This window comes from Leuresthes tenuis, unplaced genomic scaffold, assembly GCF_036924035.1.
Source record: "Leuresthes tenuis unplaced genomic scaffold, fLeuTen1.0.hap1 SCAF_1, whole genome shotgun sequence".
In the NCBI taxonomy this organism is placed as follows: Eukaryota; Metazoa; Chordata; class Actinopteri; order Atheriniformes; family Atherinopsidae; genus Leuresthes; species Leuresthes tenuis.
In genome coordinates this window covers 24,132,939-24,152,893 of record NW_027325355.1, presented here as the reverse complement: position 1 = coordinate 24,152,893, position 19,955 = coordinate 24,132,939, and the positions used below count along the sequence as shown (strand labels likewise).

Genomic DNA, 19,955 nt, shown 5'->3' with positions numbered 1-19,955 from the left:
AGTGGATTAGCTCATTTCACCCTCCCCCACTTCTCCATATATATATATACAACAAGTCTGTGTAAAATGAAGTACTGAGGGACACATATAGTCCAGGACAGGGTGTACTGCAGACTTGCTAAAGGCTGAACTGCTTGTCAGCTCAGTCCACCCATAGGGAGTAGAGCTGTGCTCAGGCGCTGGGTTTTGGCAGGATTCCTTACTTATTACAGTATCTGGGTCAGGTTAAGTGCCATTAAAATCAGGACTGTGCCAAAGACTTAATGTTAAATGTGATGTGCTATGTAAGTGTCAGTGTGAGGTTCTTAAAGGTGTAAACATACATAAAAGAACAGCTGGATGCTGTACAGGTTAGCTTGTGGACTGCTGTGACTCTCACGGCTGTATATTCAATTTAAAACACACCACTGATTCATGTTAAATGAAGTTGGAGTTGCCTGATGATGAAGTATTGTAATGCAGTTTGTGGTTTCCCTACTCCTACTCAAAATGCATGTTTTACATCTGCCTCAAAACAGACACATTGTTGGTATTTTGCTCTTTTTCCAGTCCAAACTGAAAATAAATCAAACTGATCTGCTAAATCCACCAAACCAAGAAAGTTTTAAAGATGGTTTCTTGTCATGAAACCACAATGAAAACCTGCCACAGTTGAAATTTGATATATAATATGCTTCTCAGATGAATACATTTATTGATAGTTAAGAATTATGAGGTATGAGTAATAAACATTGAATGAAGTAAAAATGTTTCGGTACAAACATTTGTGTACACCAGTGTACATATAAGATAGAAAAATATGACTAAAAGTTTAATTGTACTGAGGCGACTGGGTGGTAATGTAAAGAGTAAGATTTATATTTTGAACATCAAGCTCGCTCCTTGTTGGTCTGGAAAATATAACATAAAACTAGCTGAATAAGGAGTTCCTCCAGTTTAAAACTGATAAACTGAGTTTAATCTTATCACAACTATCTGACATAAAGCAATATGCTACCGTTACAAAATACATATAAACAACATAATAGGAAATGCTTATTGAACAGATATCTGTACTGTAATGATTAGCTTAGCAGCTAGGCTAAGATAGCTAATGCTAGGCTAAACTAGCTAATCCTAGCTTAGTGTTGTTCACTTTTTCAAGTCTTTTCAAGTTATTTTCGTTTTTTAATCATATCACAAAGTGTAAAATGTACGACAATATGGCCCCTTTCAACAGATATTAAAAGATGCATCATTATCTTTAGAGAGAGCTGAGACTGCAATGTTAGCCAACCAATGTTAGCCAACCAATGTTAGCGGAGCTGCCATCTTTTATGGAATAAAATCACGACTCACTTTTGTTTCTCACACAAAATCTAGACTGGAGTAAGCCACAAATGTTCCAAGATCATATAAGAACAGCACCCCTGGTGATGTTATTTGAATCTAAACTTACAGTCCAGATTGGACCATGATCTACTTATAGCCTTATAGCCCTAAATGTTCAAAACAGCGCTTGAAGCCTTGTAGACATAATGCAGTCTTCTTTTCAAACAGCAAGTCTCACTGCAACACTATAGGAAGAGCAGGAAAGTGTATGATTTATACACAAACATGATGAAATATTAATGCACTTGTGGAGCTATTATGTGTCCAACACACCACCACAACCCTAATTCCCTACCCAATATTTCATGCTCCAAGCTGGTAGGTAGTAATTCCACAGCAGAAAAACAATTTCTTTCATTTTTGGGGTAAAAACTTAAACAAAGACTTTAGGTCAGCTCTACACAGAAAGTCCTCTGAAAAAAAGCAATGACTTTTCAAACTTCAAACTTGACTTAAATCTAATACTTATGTATGTTACCTGGAAAAATCTTTCATCCATTCAGCCATAAGGAGCACAGTTGTGCGTCTTTCATCACTGACATTTATTTTTCACCTGACAGGCCTGTTTTCCTGCCACTGACAACCTAATACATCTCAGTCCTCATGCATGTGATGAAGTCACTGGATGATTTATTGGCTTGCTGTGTGAGGAAAAGCAGTTTCCATGCTCAGCGGCCCCAGGGAATTTACCACGGCCTGTACGGCTCTGTCTGCTTCTGGTGGTGCTGTAGCTCTACAGGCAGACGAAACTATGCAGTCTGACGCACAGAGAGCTTTTTGTTCCATTTCGCTGCTACAAAACCTGCTTTTCACTGTGATGTCAAGACAGTCAAGAACTCAAGTCCAACTTGTTTCTCTGTAAAGGAAACTACTGTCATACTGAGAGCTGGTTTATGCTGACTTATGAGCTAATATTAAGCTATTTCAACCCATTTGAATATTTATTATTCATTCATCGTCCTAAGAGGAGCAACTCTAGAAAGGCTTGGACTTGCATCAAATTGTCCTGATAAGGAAATATCTTAAATATGCAGCAGTCATCCACAACATGAATCCACTGATAATCAATCACAACACAAGGTTCTGATGGGATTCTGATGTATGCTGCCCTTCATGTAGATCAATGGAAATGTCTCTCCTCACTCATCAATCATATTTCTATTATAAAATATATTTTATGTGTCAAATCCCTTTGAAAATCAGTTCAAATATTCAAAATATTTTTCATTAAATTATTCTGTTTAGTGTATGGTGATATTGCCCATATTTTAAGACTTATTAGCTCAAATAGAATTGCCATGATTTAATTATAAAGGAAAATCTTCATGTTTTGGCCCCTGCACCTGCTGAAATACCAACAGCTCAATATCAATGCTCATGTCAATGTCGCTTGTTCTCCACTCAAATATCAATCAATCATTTTTAATGTCACAAATTACATTTCACCTCCCTTCATGGAGGTGGAGGTAATGTTTATGAAATAAACAGATCATGCATCCAAATCTTTTAACTCCAGGCATTTCTGTGTTGGCTTTATAAAAAGCTTGGAGAGTGCAAAGAAAGGCTGCCATTAAACCTTTTTTATGAGGTTATATGCGTGTTCATTCAATACAAAAGCCTATTGGTACATGTCACGTTTAAAGTCACCGACTGAATGAAAGTCTGAAAAGTTCACTTCCTTCTTTTTGTCAGAAACCGGCAGGACAAAGGCGCAGGGTTTTCAGAAGAAGCAGTTTATTTATTTAACCACTTATATGTCTCCAGGTCAGAGAAAGCAACAGGCTCTGGGAGGCTAACACATTTCCCTTAATAACTATGATGAGTGCAGTGCGACTATAAAACTTATCAAAATAATATTCACTCCACTCCAGGAGGAAAACTGAAAGAGCTTTAAAAGTTTAACTAAATAACTTGATGCTCTCTTCTAAAGAGGCAATAAGATGAAACTTTATCAAAACAAAGTCGCTCCTTACGGAGGAAACAAAACAGGCTTTGAAATTAGACGAAGCTAGACTATGACGAGGAATCAAAAGGTAACAAAACAAAACCACTGATGGAGGGAAACGGTTTCTCGCAAAGACTTGGATTCAATGGCTGTGAATGTCATGGAAGGCTGGGATGATCTCACAAGGATTGTAACAAACACACACATACAGACTATAAATACACATGGAGGGAACAGGTGGAAACACTCTGGGACCAGGGAAGACAATCGGACTGGTGACACGTGAGGCAAGTGACCTGAAACAAGAGGGAAGGTTAATCCTTCAAAATAAAACAGGAAATGAGACAAAGATAGGCTAAAAGAAAATAAATAAAGGACCTCACCGCGGCGTGACGCTTTTTGAGTGCGAGTTCTCCCCATCTTTAAGTCTAGTTTGATGTAAAAAAAAAAAAATGTATATATATATATATATATCATATATGATAGAGAAAGGAGGTTAGGAGTTTGTTGCAAAGTGTCATGAAATGTGGTTGGTTAGCGACTGCGTCATGTTGCAAACAAAAAGGGAAGAATCTCCACCTCAGCTCTTGGTGGAGGAATTACCTCCTGAACAGAGGAAATAGTGAAAGAAATCTATCCTTGGCTCCAGTTTCTCACTGCAGAGACTCTAAAGAGACTCAGAAATGATCATTTATGAGGTCGTTCATATAGATATTCCATAAAAGGAACTTAACACCGAATTGCTCAGTCAGAAGCGATTTTATAATTCATTCAAATTCCTGGCAGATCAGCGGTCGTTTCGTTTATGTTCGATACCCAACAGTGAAATAGGTTCTTCGCTCTGATTTCAAACTCATCATCAAGGCATCACAGGCTGGACTGAATCCTCCAAAAAGAACGTCTGACAGATTCTTCTTTTCATGGGATTTCCAGCAGACTGGATGTGCTCCACTTTGTGGTTTCTCAGAGGTTTTTTCAGCAGACGTACTCTGGAAGAATTGTCCATCAACAACTGAAACGAGGCCTCTCATTTGACCTTTTCCACCCCCCCAAAATAAACAGAAAACACATCTCTTCGATTCCATTTGCTTTTATTCTAAAGGGAAATATACAATTCAATAAATATTGTGGCGACAACAAGACATTTTGAAGGTGACGTCAACATTCAAGAAAACATGTGTACACACGAAAAAGGGACAGTTTAGAAAATGAAGGCAGGAACTGGGGCAAATGTGACAGCTCTGGTACTTCAACAGGCTCACCGGTAAGCTGCAGGTTAAATTAAAAGTGCATCGATGCCTTTGATATTTCAACTGCACCCACTGATCGAGGCAAAACCACAAAATCATGAACGGCAAAACAAACCATTTCTTCTTCACGTTACAACACACAATATTTCAGACGAGGTCGTGAAAATCCAACACTGAAGTGACCTAAATAAAAATCAAGAACAATGTAGAAAAAAAAAAAATACAATCATCCAAACTGAGTCTAGTTGGGGCAGAAAACGGCACAGAGAACTGTTTGAGGCTGAGATAAGTGTTGAGGAGAGGGCTGGTTGGAAAAGCACTGAAGCTGCCGAGCAGACCACCAACACTCCGGCCAACTGGGCTTAAGACAACAGCCGTTACCCTGCATCCCCCCCCCATTTACAGCCAAATGGGAGCTGCTGCAAAGGGCTCCAAGCTAATGAGTGCAAGGCTCAGTTAACTAGCTCATTACCTCAGAAGCTAAGCGGCTAATGCATTTTATTGCCTCGAAAAAGTCAGAATGAAGTTCAATTTGGGTGTTGCAGCTAACTAATCAACACGTTTGTTTTTAACCCCGATATGTCAGACCGCTGTTGGCTAAAGATGCTTTTTCTCTGAAGCGAAACCTTCCGCTGGAGCCACTAAGTGCTGCGCTTCCATTCCATTGAGCTGGTTTTGCTGTGTGGTCCAAACACTTTAAGCCCTGATGTGATCGTGTCTTAGTGAGGATTTCACCTGACAGCAAAGGAAATGTAAAGCAGCGAGTACAAACCTAATCTAAAGTGGCTGTTGGGACGTCTTAATTCTACACAATCAACTTTTCACTTGCTGAGTGGTGGTCAGCTTAAGCTCTTGAACCCATTTAGGATCCATCGAGCATTTAAAATGCACTGCCTGGCCAGGAGGAAAAAGTCCACCTCGATTTAACAGCTTTTCCACACTCAGTGTGACGAGAACTGGAGTTATTGGGACTAAACAGCTGTGTAGTGAGGCTAATTGAAAAATAAAAGGCTTCAATTTGCTCGTGAGCGTAAAGTGGGGAGAAATGGAAAAAGGGCTCCGATGAGTCCAGATTTCCCCGGTTAAAGAGCGATGATGACGATGCCAACAAATCACCGTCACCAATACGAGAGGAGAGTGAAAAATTAAGGATATCGCAATGATGCCACAGTGAATTTGTGCCGTAAAGGTGGTCAAACTAAATATAAGCGACTGTTTTTGCCCAGGCGGTCTTCAGAAGGACAGCTGGCTGGTGGCTTTGTGCAGCATCCTCACTCAGCTCCTCACCATTAGATCTGTCAGAATGAAGCTAAAATAAAACAGGCCACACACCAAAGACTTCACATTTTTACCAACAACGTTTCAGAGAGAGGACTCGGATAACCTCTTCCGATCTCCTCTGCACACAGACTGACAGTCACAGGAACTGGGATGAGTGAATCCGTTCCAAACCACAGTGATGAGATGTTGTTTAAGCCCTCTGAGCAACAAGTCTTTGATCCAGCACAGACAGCAGCTCCTCTTTCCTACCCCTACCCCCCCAAAAAAGAAAATAAATCGCCGGCTCACGTTCTATAACCTTTACAAACGAGTAAATGACATCACTGCTCCTGCTCATTTCCTGTTGGGAAGGAAAGCCTTGACTGCATCCTGAGTCCTCCCACAGGAAGCAGGTCACTTCCCAGAGCAAGCACCCCACTGACTGACAGCTTCCTCGTCTGGTGGGATGCGGGACAGGGGACAGGAGGGGGGGGGGCACATCGATTGGGACGCTACTATGCATTGAGTTTTCATTGGTGCAGAATATTCCAGTAACATGTACATTAATTGAAGCTTATAAAACCCCTTCTCAGACTGGAGGTCTTTCGCATGCAGGACAGAGCTTTGCCCCGCAGCTTCCTGCTTGCACTGTGCGCCGTCCTCATTCTCCTCAGTCTGATGCGTCACATGACCGAGCAACTTTTGGCTTTGTCCTTCCGCAGGTCTGAGGCGACCGCCGTCAGGTCAGGCCTACTGGGCATGTGGGAAATCCTCTTGTTGGCACGCGCAGCCTTGCTGCGTTTGACGTTCTTGTTGCTTTTGTTGATGCAGGCCAGCGTGGCCACGTGGAAAATGTCTCTGACGCTGTTTTCTGACTGCTGAGCGGAGCACTCGATGTAGGGCGCCGAGATCTGCTTGGCCATGCTGGAACCCTGAGAAGGGGAGACGTCAAATGTGGTCATCGATGGGCAGTAAAAACATACGTTTGACTGATGTAGCCAAAGCAAAAACCTTTTAAGAACTTTAAAGTAAAGTCTGAGTACCTGGTCATAAGAGACTGGCGTCTGTCGATGGTTGGAAAGCTCCACAAGTGTGCTGAGATCAGTGCGTAGGTCCGACTTGCAGCCAACGAGCAGCATCTTCGTGTTCGGACAAAACTCCTGAATCTCCCCTTTCCACTGTGGAGGAGGACAAAAAACAAAAAAAAAACGTTAAACCAGGTGAAATCTACCTCATAAACGCTGCTTCATCATCTTTTCACGAGCCTCAATGTGAACAAACCACAGTAAGCTTTAAGTTGAAAGCTGGTTATCTTACTGAGAACCCCCCGTGATCCCAGTCACCTGCCCTTTACGTACGTACAAAGGTTAAAGCTGGAGGCACACATGCTTTAAACCTCGAAAAGGAACTACAAATAATCCTCATGTTTCCTCCCTGACAACAATAAATGCTCTGTGATCAACGGCATTTCTCTAGGGTTTAATCTGAGGCTAATGTGCCTCAGGGCTGGCTGGCTGGTCGGCCGACTGGTCAGGGGATCAAGTTCATTGACATGTGAAGAGGAAGTTGTTTTGCACAATGTTTCCACAGGAATTACCCGACTCGTCCGATTTAGACGCAACTGAAGCACAACGTTTGACTGACAACATGAAACGGTGATCACCAGATGTTCCCAGAGCCTACAGCTCGTTTTGCAGCCAATTGATTAGCTGGATGACGCATTTCACTCTTTGAGGCTTATTCATTTATAGTGAAATATGTTCAGCACACTAATAACATTTATTGTGTGGTAAAGTCACATTTTCAGAGAGCAAATTTCATTCTGTACGAGCAGAGCTCCAATATAGCTGCCAGACACGACCTGAGCTTCAATGCAGGACAGAGGTTTAGTATTTCACAGCGTTTAACTCCTCTGGGGGAGATTACACTCTACATTCTTCTTTTTAAACTAAATAAATAAGACGAGGGGCGCTGCTGAACCCTGACGTGTGACCTCAATTATCCAAAAAGAGCCTGCTGCCAGAGGAAGTGGACGGCATATTCCAGACGTGGCTGGCAGGCGGTCAAAGAGCACTGCAACCCATCTCCACTGCTACCTTTGAACCATCAAACTGCTGCTGTGTGATCGTTTCTGTCAGAAAACACCCCAGAACAGCTGGATCCTATATGTGGCAGGATCTAAACTCTGTATCAGATAAAAAAAACTAAACAGGAAGTGTCTTTCAAAGACGACCACATGTCATACTACAAGGCGACGGTGACCTTTTATATATTTCTATTGTGTTGTTTTCTAGTATCATCAAAGCCACCCATCAGTCAGAAGACTGGTTCTGTGCACATTTGGACATGTGGGAGTCAGCCAGCACAACCAGGGTCACCTGATGTGAACCACCAGCAGCTCCATGCGAGCTGCTGGTGGTTCAGCGACACGTCAGGACTTCTCCTCTCAGTCACACTATGGCTTTACGACTTAACATCACAAGATGTGATGTGAGAAAGATCACAAAAAGCCCTGACTGCAGATTTAAAGTCAGGCCTAACGTGGGGGAATGTTTAGTTTAAGAAGTTAGTATTTTTGTCTTTTAATTAGCAGGATAACTCAAATAATGACTGATTTACAGGATTTTTGGTTTATTTTTTTAGTGTCAGACTGTGTGAATTTAAAGGGGAACTCCAGTATTTTTAAATCTAAACATTATTTCTGGCATGAAATACGTTCATCTGCTCACTGAGAACAGTTTGGTGAAAGTCGGCGTCCTTCAGAAGATATTTAGATAACTCGAGATCCATATAACGGAGTGAACGGGGCTCTCTACTGGGACCACTTCATCCACACGCATGGCTGCAGCACAGCTCATTCACTCCGGTAAGAACGTCCATCTTACTCAAAGTCGTCGTTCACATCGTCAAAATCTGATAAATATCCTGCCATGTTGCACAAAACTATCAGCAGCAAACTCTGTGTGAAGTTAGCCGACTGTCACAGAGCACGGAGTGAATAAGCTGTGCTGCAGGGGGGCGTGTGGATGAAGTGGTCCCAGCAGAGTGCCTGTGTAGAAATCCCTCCGTTAGCTCTCCTTTAGCTGCAAGTAGCCACATAACAGCAGCTATGAGCTAACAGAGCTATAGCACACGTTCATTCATTCATTCTTCTTAAAGTATTGGTGAAATAAAGACAGATAATGCCTTATTTAGAGGCTGCATCCTCTAAGCCCCATTCTCTCCGTTATATGGATCTCCAGTTATCTAAATATCTTCTGAAGGACGCCAACTTTCACCAAACTGTTCTCAGTGAGCAGATGAACGTATTTCATGCCAGAAATAAGGTTTAAAAATCCCGGAGTTCCCCTTTAAGACTTGCTTCTTGAATAAATGCATCGGTGAGCAGCAACAAACCTTTTTCAATACGCTGTCGAGGGTTTCAGGGCGGCTGATGTCAAAACAGATGAGGACAGCATCAGAGTCTGGATAGGAGAGGGGTCTTACGTTGTCATAGTACGGAGAGCCTGAAACAAAGGAAAACAAGAAGCTTAGACCTGCATTCACAAGCTGTTCGGCCAGAACACCAAAGATTTCCCGTCTAAGTCATAGTTCTTAGAAGATTCCTTTCCAGCAAAGGAAATATCAGTATTCTAGTGAGGAGCAGCAACCAAATCTAGAAAAGAAATCCCCAGAAAAGGTTTAATGAGAGCATAAAAAGGGGCCAAATCATTGCTTAACCCCTCCAAGAATTTCTGACAGTTATTCTCAAATGACATGATTGAATTTCAGCTATAAGCCATAGCAACCAGGCAAGAAAAACAAATAATGCCGCATCAGTAGAAAAATGTGCTGACTTAAGTAAAATAACTTGTTTAAAAAAAAAAAAAAAAAAATCTCTAGAGAAATTGAGAACTTCAGAGTGAGGAAATGACTCCTTCCTCAAATGGAAACCATGTGCGAGGGAGACGCCCATCTCTCAGCAAGACTGAAACATCTCCGGAGAGGAAGGGCAAGGAGGGGAGTTTAGGGGAGGATAGCGTTCTATCAAGGTGGGTCAAGATCACATGACAAGGAAGGGCGACCACACACATAACCAGCTGCCAGAAATCTGGAGAATTTCGTTTTTGGGTACCGAAGGTTCCCCTGGGAGGTTTTCTCCAAACACTGGTGTGAAGAAAAGCCAGGAATGCACTGTGACATACACACCCCAACACCAACCCCCCCAGAAAACACTTTGAGTCCCACTATAAACAGTCTGGATAGGACTGGACACCATTTTAAACAACGCTTCCAGGCCTTGGCCTCAACAGGCCAACGTGTGCACAGACACCTGAGAAGCATTCCTCCCCTCTATCTCACTTCCTCTGTTTCAGCTGAAAATGCTTGGGAGAAAAAGGCTCTTCAATTACAGTGTAGCCAAAATAAACAGCTCTGTCAGTTCCAACATAAACCAAACACTGAACCATACATAATAAACTGCCTGTATTACATCACTTTAGGTTTTAGCTGGGTCCAACTAAAACAGGAAGCAGAGTGTAAATTATTATTAGACAATTTTCAAAAACAGCTAGAATAATGTGCTGAAAGTATTAATATTCAAATAATTACTTTCTAAACTGGTACGATTTTCTACTAACCGAATTAGATTATGAGAAGATAGCAGAAGTCATCTAAATAATCACTTTCTGGCCTCTTTTTGGCAGCTAACCAATAAGTTAGCTAAAGTTAGCTAACATAATTTTACAAACTTAAGAAAGCAGATGTGCACTTGTTGATGTCTTAAAATCCAGAATTTTTAAAAACAGCTAGAATAATGTGCTGAAAATATTAATATTCAAATAATTACGTTCTAAACTGGTACGATTTTCTACTAACCGAATTAGATTATGAGAAGATAGCAGAAGTCGTCTAAATAATCACTTTCTGGCCTCTTTTTGGCAGCTAACCAATAAGTTAGCTAAAGTTAGCTAACATAATTTTACAAACTTAAGAAAGCAGATGTGCACTTGTTGATGTCATAAAATACAGAATTTTTAAAAACAGCTAGAATAATGTGCTGAAAATATTAATATTCAAATAATTACGTTCTAAACTGGTACGATTTTCTACTAACCGAATTAGATTATGAGAAGATAGCAGAAGTCGTCTAAATAATCACTTTCTGGCCTCTTTTTGGCAGCTAACCGATAAGTTGGCTAATGTTAGCCAACATAATTTTACAAACTTAAGAAAGCAGATGTGCACTTGTTGATGTCTTAAAATCCAGATAAAAGTAATAGAGATTACTGTGAAGTTTTAAAACGTAACAAATAATATTCCAGTTGTTGTTTAGCATCGGTTAGCATCAGTCAGTAAGCAAATGTTTTTTGTTAGCTTGTTTCAAACTAGCTAGCGTTAGCTTGTTTTCCAACATTTAAACTCTTTTTGAGCCATGTCAGCAAATGTTGTGACTCATTATGAAAACAATACAGGGTGACATTTTCCTCCTGGAAACTTGTCATAATAAATAAATTAAGCATAAAACTAATTTTAAATGTACATTTACAGGCTACTTATACCAGGTATCATTTTAGCTTTGCCGTTTAGCTAGCTGAGAAACTAATTTACGTGTAATTTATGCGAGTAAACTAGGTGCAAAGAGATTATAGTGACATTTTATGTTTAATTTAATTCAGGATAACATGCTTTGTTTAACCTATGCATTCTGCAATGTCACTTTTACTGATTTCCTGTATACATTTACTCCTTAGTGTATTTCAGACAGTCTACAATACAATTAAAAATCACTGGTCTAAGAATAGATCCTACACGTGATCAAAGTAAACAAGCTCCAGATGTGCAGCGTCTTTGAAACATCTTCTAGGATACGTGGGTAAATACACCCATCTCCACTGATTTCACTTCTTGGGGCGGCGGCAACGGACATTTAATTTTGAAAGGTGCAACCTTTTGTTTACTTTTGGCCAGGAGGCTCATTTCCAAGGTGAGGTAATGTGTAATTTACATCTGGATACACAATTAGAGGATCAGTTGGGTCATTCTACAGCACCTGGCAACCATTCATGTCATATCCTAACGTTTGATCACCTTTAATTTACCCATCTGACCATATTTGTACATTATATATGTGCATACATGTAAAATTGTGGAGCTGACCGATGAAAACTTGTCTGATAATTTAGGGATGGGTTCAGGTTCAAACTTTCTTTGTGTTCCATGTGTTTTATAATAAGAAAATAATCTCCAACTCACAGTAGGCAAGAGCCAATCTAGGTTTCTTAATGGTCATTACAGTTTAAAAAGTAATTTCAGATGGGAACTTCTTCACTCGTTATATCCAACTTCACTGCTTGAGAGACGCAGACAAAACAAGAGGTCATGACCTGAGCAACAATCACTGATATTATAGGAAATACAACGCGAGGAGGAATACCAGACCCCCAACAGCATTTATTTACCACTTTTCATGGTCGTTTCACAATCAATCACAACCACATTGCTTTGTTTGAAAGGTTTTCAGCTCTCGCTGCCTGGAACCAATCAGTGGAAAAATAAAGACCCCGAGACTGGAAGGGTGAGCTGTAGTCGGCTGACATCTTACAATAAATGGACTGTTTTTAATCAACGCACACCCATCTAAGCAGCTTAGTGCAGAGTGTGAGGTCCCGTTGGTATGTCTGCACATATTCCTGTGAACTCACCCGAAGATTAGATAGTAAAGGAGATATTTCCAAACCATTTCAAGCTGCACAACATAAGCAAAGAGGGGAAAAACTCCAGAGGATCACAGTTTGTCCGCAGCATGGAGAGGTTTGTGCAGAGCTCAGGTAATGGTGACGTTTACCTTATCTGCTGATTTTACGAGTCATTACTACATTACAGCTGCGTCTGAGACTGATCTCTGCTTTTAGGCCACCTTCCTGCCAACTGCAAACATACGAGGAAATCCCAGAGCTAACGCACACAAAGACCTGGTGACTGTCATCTAATTAGCTCCTGTCATTGTTCTCCCACAGGATCTCTAAATCTGGAAGGAAGACGCACACCCTGTCCTCCCCCTCCGTCCTTTTCAGCACACCCCTCCAGCCAGAGAAAATGAATACTGCTGTGCACAATGACACCAGGCGACCCGGTACCAGTGACCAATCCTCCACTGTGGTCCTGATGAAAAGCTAAACGGGCTGCTTTCCCCGAAGAGCTGGGATAAGAAAAAACACCACTTAAAGCGATGAAATGACATGAAACGAGTTGGAAAATAACCACTCTGGGAAATTCATGTAATGTGACTCACTATTCAAATTCCCCAGATGTGTCCTTACTTTCTGGAAAACAGTTCTTAAAATATTCCACGATGTTTAAGGAATCCCACAATAACCGATAAGAAAAAGCACTTTATCTCAAACGCACACAGACCTGAAATAAGCCAGCAGCAGCTGACAGTCTGGAGGTTTGGAAACAGGTCTGCAGGCCTGCTGTTTTATTGCATAGCTAACATAGCTGAGCAGAACTGAGCTGACGGGTGGCGAGTGCACGGGGAAGCGTTAAGCCTTCAGGGGCACCTGTGGAAACAGCAGACAGCGACAGACGAGTAAAACCATCCTGCAGCACCAGCGCAAACAGGCCTCGTCTCAAACAAACGGAGCCAAGGACAAGGAGCAGTTTAAACTAGAGTAACCTCAACCAATAACTGCTGTAGTTGCTGTGGTTACCAAGACATCTGCAGCCATAAACGCCGCCGCTGCACCGTGTAAAATCTGAACAGGTACGATGTGTAATGTGAGGTGGCAACAAGTAGCCGTTCTGTTGCAGCTTTTCTCTTATGATAAAGAGAATAAAAACCAACTCAGAGTTATGATAATCAATCACACGCCTCAGCAGGCTGCAGTCAGGTTTTCCAGATCGCCACACGGAATATTTTAAGTGGTATAAAGATCATACAACAAGAACTCGTACATTAGTCTTAAACTATCCAACATCTTCCTGTGTGTGGACCTGAAATAGATCTGAGGAAGGAGCCAATAAAGACGCTGGAACCAGATCAACCCCAACGTGTGAATGATTTACACGTATGACGCCCAAATAGAAAGCAAGAGGAAGGCTTGACGGACGGCTCCTTGTTCACGGACTGGCAGGATGCAAGTCGGATTATGAATCAAAGCCAAGGAGGCAAAGGGCGTGTGCTCAGGTGTAACATCACAGAAGATCTTTCCATGACATTAGCAGAAAGGAAGTTTAATAATCTCTCCCAGGATTCCCACGTCCTTCAGCTGATACACTGTGTCACCACCCCACTACCGGTCGGCGAATTCCACAGTGATTCAATTTCCCCCCTTGGAAACAAGGTTGGGCTTTGGAGATCCACACAGGCTGAGGATCAGGGATTGCCGGGTACAATGGGGGTCTTTGTGGAGGAGGAAGTAGAAACCTTTAGTCTGAGGAATGCCAGACATGCGGCTCCAATTCACTGAGCCCAGAAATGTGATCCGATGCAACAATGGCTGCCGACAGAGGAACGGGGGGGGGGGCCGAGTGGGAGTGTGCGGGTAGCCGGATACCTTACAGAAGGCATGAAAAAGTCCCACAGCTAAGCTTTGCAGCATTACGTGGGAGGCAGCAGATGCCACAGACTCTAGAAACTTTAGAAGAAAATGATCATCTGGGCTGCTCTGACCAATCATTGCATTTCTTTCATTACAGCTCATTCAATGACAAATGGCTGACCAGCTAATATGCATAGACAGCAGCTGTTCCAAAGACAAAAACAACCTCCTCCATAAGGTTCCCAGGCATAAATATTGTGAAATGAGATCCATGGGGCTCCAACACATCTCTCTGGGAGCTCTCAAAGAGAAAATGCCTGAGCTCCTGTGGCTGTTGTATTCCTCAGATAAGATTTTACTGGAGCATTCATTTGATGTAGTTTGGGAAAACTGCCTAGAAATGTTGGAACAAACATCTCCGACTGATCTCTAAAGCGGGAAAAATACTAAGCAGTCTCCTGGAGTTCCCTCCAGCGCGAATATCTGAACTGTGAGACGTGAAATAGCCGTTTCCATCAGTCCTCCGAGTCCAAGATTAGCACAAAAACAATTTGTTGATTGACAGGATATTAAGAACAGCCATTTTAAAGCTGCTTTCGTCAATATTTTAATATAAACAATGGGCCAAGTGACGCGTTCTCATATGAAAGTGACCATTTACAGTGACGGACCCAGAGGAAGATTTATAACCCCCCCCCCCGGCTCCAATGACCACGCAAGCAGAATTGTTTTGGTTTACCATCCTGCAGCTTTGAAGTGTCGGTTCAGTCTCACTATCGTTGCCAGATGTAACAAGCAGCTGTTTTCAGAATAAACACAGTTTATGTGTGTGTTTGTAACTAGCCCATTAAAGACAGTAGAAGGCACACATTTCACCCATTTGGGAGCAAAATAAAAGGGTGAACAGAGTACATACTTATGATTAATCCAGTAAATTAATACGAGACAAATATCAGGGTTTCTTACCAGCTTGCTTTACCAACATCAGCTTAAATTCACAGACAAATAGGGCTGCATCAATTATTATTTTGGTACCAAATTGAATGTTCCGTTAATTAATCAGATAAGAAATATTTCTGCTTTATTACAGAAACGTTTTCAAAAGCGGAAATGCCACAAATTCAACAGTGAAACTGTAAAAATAAGCGACTTTAAGGTGTTTAAGTTGCATATTAAAGATCTGTATTTTCAGAAGGAATGTCAGGAAAGAGAATAAATGTCTGTAAATAACCCGGCTGCATCCATTTCTGTTTCATAAACTGCATTTTAACACATCTGAGTTCCTCGTGAAATCGTTCTCGTTTACATCTTTTCTGTTTTTCTGATCAGACGTTGCAGTGAGTCACAACGAGGCACCGATGCAACAGCAGTTAGAACCAAAACGTTAGCTGGCAGTCACTGATTTTTCAAATGCAACGATAAAAATCACCTCTGACTAAATGTGCTTTTAAGATAACTGAATATTCACATGCAGCTCGCAGCCTGGAGCTGCTGAGCCGAGAGGTTTATTAAATCAATCTATAGTTATCTTTGTGTTACCAGCTCAGCTTGTTGCTGACAAACAAAGAGAATACTTCCTGTGGCTGCATCATTACAACAGAAAAGGTTCAAATATTGTCTGAAAAACATCAATTTGAATTAAGAAGTCGCTCCAGCCACAATTAATGCAGGTTTACTCGCCTCCATCTCAGTTTCCTTGTGTTTGTTCTGCTCTGAACTCAATCCCTGACCTCTGTCTCACATCTGTGATGCCTCACAGGCCAAAAGGAAAAGCCACTGCTCCTCTTTCTAATTCCCACAGGCCTAACAGAGGCGGTGCGTCGCCGTGTCCTTCCCCAAGCCAGCGTTGTGAAATCAGCTGATCAGCGCCATGAAGCCGTGCTTTCACACATGACACAATGCAGAACCGAGGCGCATCAGTCCCGGCTTGAAAAGGCACATCTGAAGACAAAATGTACAACCTCTTCTTAGATTACGTGGATAAACCCTCTGAAAAATATCATGTGCATCAGATTCACTGGTGGCTGGAGCTCCGTTTTAATTTCTAAGACATGACCTTCCCACCTCTGCTTGGACGGCTCGGCCGGGTCCGTGCATGAGGCTTAGGGCGCTGATTCTGTACCGATGCTTTCTCCCTGATGATTAGCACAGAAGAGATCTCCTACAGGCTCATTTTTGGGTCAACTAAATGCGGCAAAGCAGTCACTATGTGTCACGGTTTATAGCACAGGGCCGCTAATAAAATCAGTCAGCACTACAGTTTGTAATCCAGTTAATCGATTGATCATTTCAGCCATTTACGTTATTCATAGGTTCTGAACTGTGAGGCCTTTGTTCTCAGTGGAAAGTGTGTTTGTAGGTCTTATTTTCTGACATTTTTTAAATCAAAGTAGCAGCAACGAAGGCTAATTGCAGCCCTGTGTGAGATTTCCTACGTGAAGTATCTGAGGGACACGTTTGCTCATTTTTACTGCGAGAGGAGGCCTCGGGCGTTCAGGTGCTGAGCCACGGGGGTTGCTCTGTTTACCCTCTGTGTTCCTTTCCTGTTTGACGCTCAAACAAAACACCTTTGCTGCTCATTCAGACTCGCAGGCAGACAGACAGACAACCTTAACCGCTTCCTCTGCCGGTGAAAGCAAAGAGAAGCATCAAAGGCTGCGCCGCGGCCCCAGCAGACCTCACCCAGAGCCTGGAAAGCAAAGCCAGCTCAGACAGGCAGGGTGGGGGACAAATGGAAGGCTGTACAATTGGCAGGCATTTACCTTAATGACCTAAATTACACCCATCAGCCTCCCTTTTAAACACTCACACTGACACACACCAGGCTGCTCATTAAGCCACTCATCCCTGCAGAACAAAGACCACCTCCGCACATGTAGGTGTGTTTTCGGGAGCGCTTTGCGTGCTCGTCTTTGTCCGAGAGACCGCCGGGATTTCACAAGGAAGCCCCCCCCCCCAGCACACCTCAGGAGATGGGGGATCGATGGGATTGGCTGTGGCCGATGGGTGCCTCTACAAAGGGCCCAGTCGAGCCGAAAGCTGTATCAATCGGTCCCTGGGTGCATGTGTGCTGGGTGGGGGGGGGTATCTGGCTCCATCTGAAATCCACTGATCTAATAGGAAGCGTACCCCTCCCCCTTCTGCCCTTTCGGTTTTATGAAGCAGAGAGAAGGAGAAAAATGGCTCGGGGCAGGCGGCCAACACGGCGCAATAAAACAAAATTCTCACTCTGGCCGCTTTTCATTTCTTCGCCTTTCCACCTCCACAGAACACACAGACCGGGGAAGGGAAGGAATGTCAACTTCAGCTGCTTCTCCTGCTCACTTGCAGTGTTATCAAGCCTCTCCAGCTGCATTTGCATTCCCTCTTAAGTTTGCAACACAGCAAAAAGGTCAAGAAAAATCAACTTTCAGACGATATTCAGAGGCTCGTCTCTGAAAAATGCCTGGAAAAATGTTCCAGGCTGATCTTAGCATTCGAGAAAAGTTAATCAGGCCTCGCTGAAGAATTTCAGGCCAGGAACACGCAACAGCTGGCTGTGGGATTATCCCCGCCCATCACTCCCACACACACTGCAACACACACCACATGCTCGCACGCTTGCAACATACGCCTCAATCACACCTCACTGCTGTGCTATTCAGCGCCCATGCACTGATGGATGGAAACGCGGTTTGTTGACACACTCGCATTTAAAGCACACACACAAAGATGGGGAGGCAGCAGCTGCTGCTTCGGACCCTGAACACAAAGTCCAACCAACAAGCCATTAAAAGCAAAAGAACCCAGGTTGCACAACCTCCCCCCTAAAAAAAATAAAAAAATAGAGGAATTTCAGAGTGTGTTCACCAGATGTAAAAATATGAGCTCCACTCAGTCTATCAATGTGGTTCGTTTCCGGTTTCGGCTTTGCTCAGCTGGGAGTAATTCATAAATGAAAGCCATTCCTCTGAAGTATTTCTACATTCCTAATCACTCGCGTTTCCATGTAGGTAAAAGGTGAGGCCCTCTCTAATGTACTAATCTGAGGGGAAATGTGTTGTAGGAACAGCAGCTCCAGAGCATGAGAGGGGATTAACCCAGCTTTACTGATCGAAATGGGTCGCAGATTCATTTCATTATTCATAAAATACAGGCTTAAGACTCTTTAGATCTAACGATTTGGACACTTTGAGGAAAACAGAAGAGCTTTAGTGTTTAAAATGCGACCCAACAGGGGTGACTTCTGCTCATCTAAACTTAATTAACTGGTTTCAGACGGATCCAGGGAGCAGTTCTGTGGTTTGTTGGGGCATGTCCACACAAAGCAGGAGGCAGGCAGAGGTTGATGGAGGGCATGATTACCTGAGGTGTCCCACAAGCTGAGCTCAATCCTCTGCGTGTCGATTTCAAAACTAGCGGTGTAGTTTTCAAACACTGTGGGGACGTAGCTCTGAAGGGAGACATGCAAAGTGAGTGTTAGAAGGCGGCTTTTAGACCTCAGAACAATGATCTTACAACACTGCTGTCAGGATAGGAGCTTCACATGAGGGCATGCATGACATTAACATAACGCATAATGCGCTTCATGAACGTCCTGGAGACGAAAGAGGCGGTTTGATGGTGATATAAAGTATGAAGTGTGCAGGTTAGTTAGCATCGTGTCCAGCAGTCTGCGAGCCTCACCTCAGGGAAACAGTCTTTGGCGAACACGTGAAGCAGCGCAGTCTTCCCGCACTGGCTGTCCCCCACCACCACGATCTTGCACTTTACACTCTGACTGGGATCCATGCTGGATTTCAGAGAGGACTTCTGGCACGAGCGTCTCTCCTTCATTGATTTCAGCAGGGATTGAGTATAAAAAAATTGGGTCCAGTCCTGGATGGGTGTGAATCGTTAAAATACACAGCGACAGATGCAGCCACGGAGCCTCCCAGCCGGCGTGTCAGTGCGTCCAATTCCTCCGTTGTCTCCGCCTGTTCTGTGCCGGTAAAAGCCATTTGCTTGTATTTATAACGTCGCAGGAGCCAATGGCAGCGGCTCTCCTCCTGTCGGGCTGAGGCACGTCCCTCCCCCACAAGCCTCCACACCGTAGCCCGCTGGCTTGTCCACCGTGAGGGCGCCCCCACTCGGATCACACACACAGCCCACACATTTTTAATTAAATATGCTGTAAGAAACTGAAAACTGAAATAAATCTAAATTTAACACCACTTTGCTTGATCTCGCGTCGCTAACGGTTATTGAGTGAATTCTCGCGTGGTTAACAGTTATTGAGCGAAATCTCGCGTGATTTACGATTATGAAGTAAATTTCACACTTAAAATTTTCACTGTTGAGTGTAACTAAATCAAACAAAATCTTCACCTGTTACCTTCAGATAATTCGACTCATTTGGTTACTTTTCAAGATGTTTTTATTTTTCATATCGAGGACAAAATGGACTCTAGTTTCACACAACTAAAGCCACGAAGTTTGCTCAGTTTTCTTAAAGCATGCACATGCTAACTACGTTAGCATTTATCTTTGTTTGTTAGTTTGATCTGTTTCAATCCATTTCCAATACATTTACTGGATGAATGTTAACATTAGTTTCTAAATTAACTGGCTATAGTGTAGATTTACTTC

The 19,955-nt window shown here is 42.7% G+C and overlaps 1 protein-coding gene across 1 annotated transcript; it reads right to left on the bottom strand.

The window, feature by feature from the left end:
* Positions 1–4,390: 4,390 nt before the first annotated feature.
* Positions 4,391–19,321, bottom strand: rnd3a (Rho family GTPase 3a). The gene is made up of 5 exons (XM_072371240.1): positions 19,014–19,321; positions 18,693–18,780; positions 9,223–9,332; positions 6,870–7,004; positions 4,391–6,758 (listed from the first exon to the last, which is right to left on the bottom strand). Exons 1-5 carry the CDS (start codon positions 19,161–19,163, stop codon positions 6,510–6,512), a joined length of 732 nt encoding a protein of 243 aa, XP_072227341.1. The 5' UTR covers positions 19,164–19,321; the 3' UTR covers positions 4,391–6,509.
* Between the last annotated feature and the right edge of the window lie 634 nt (positions 19,322–19,955).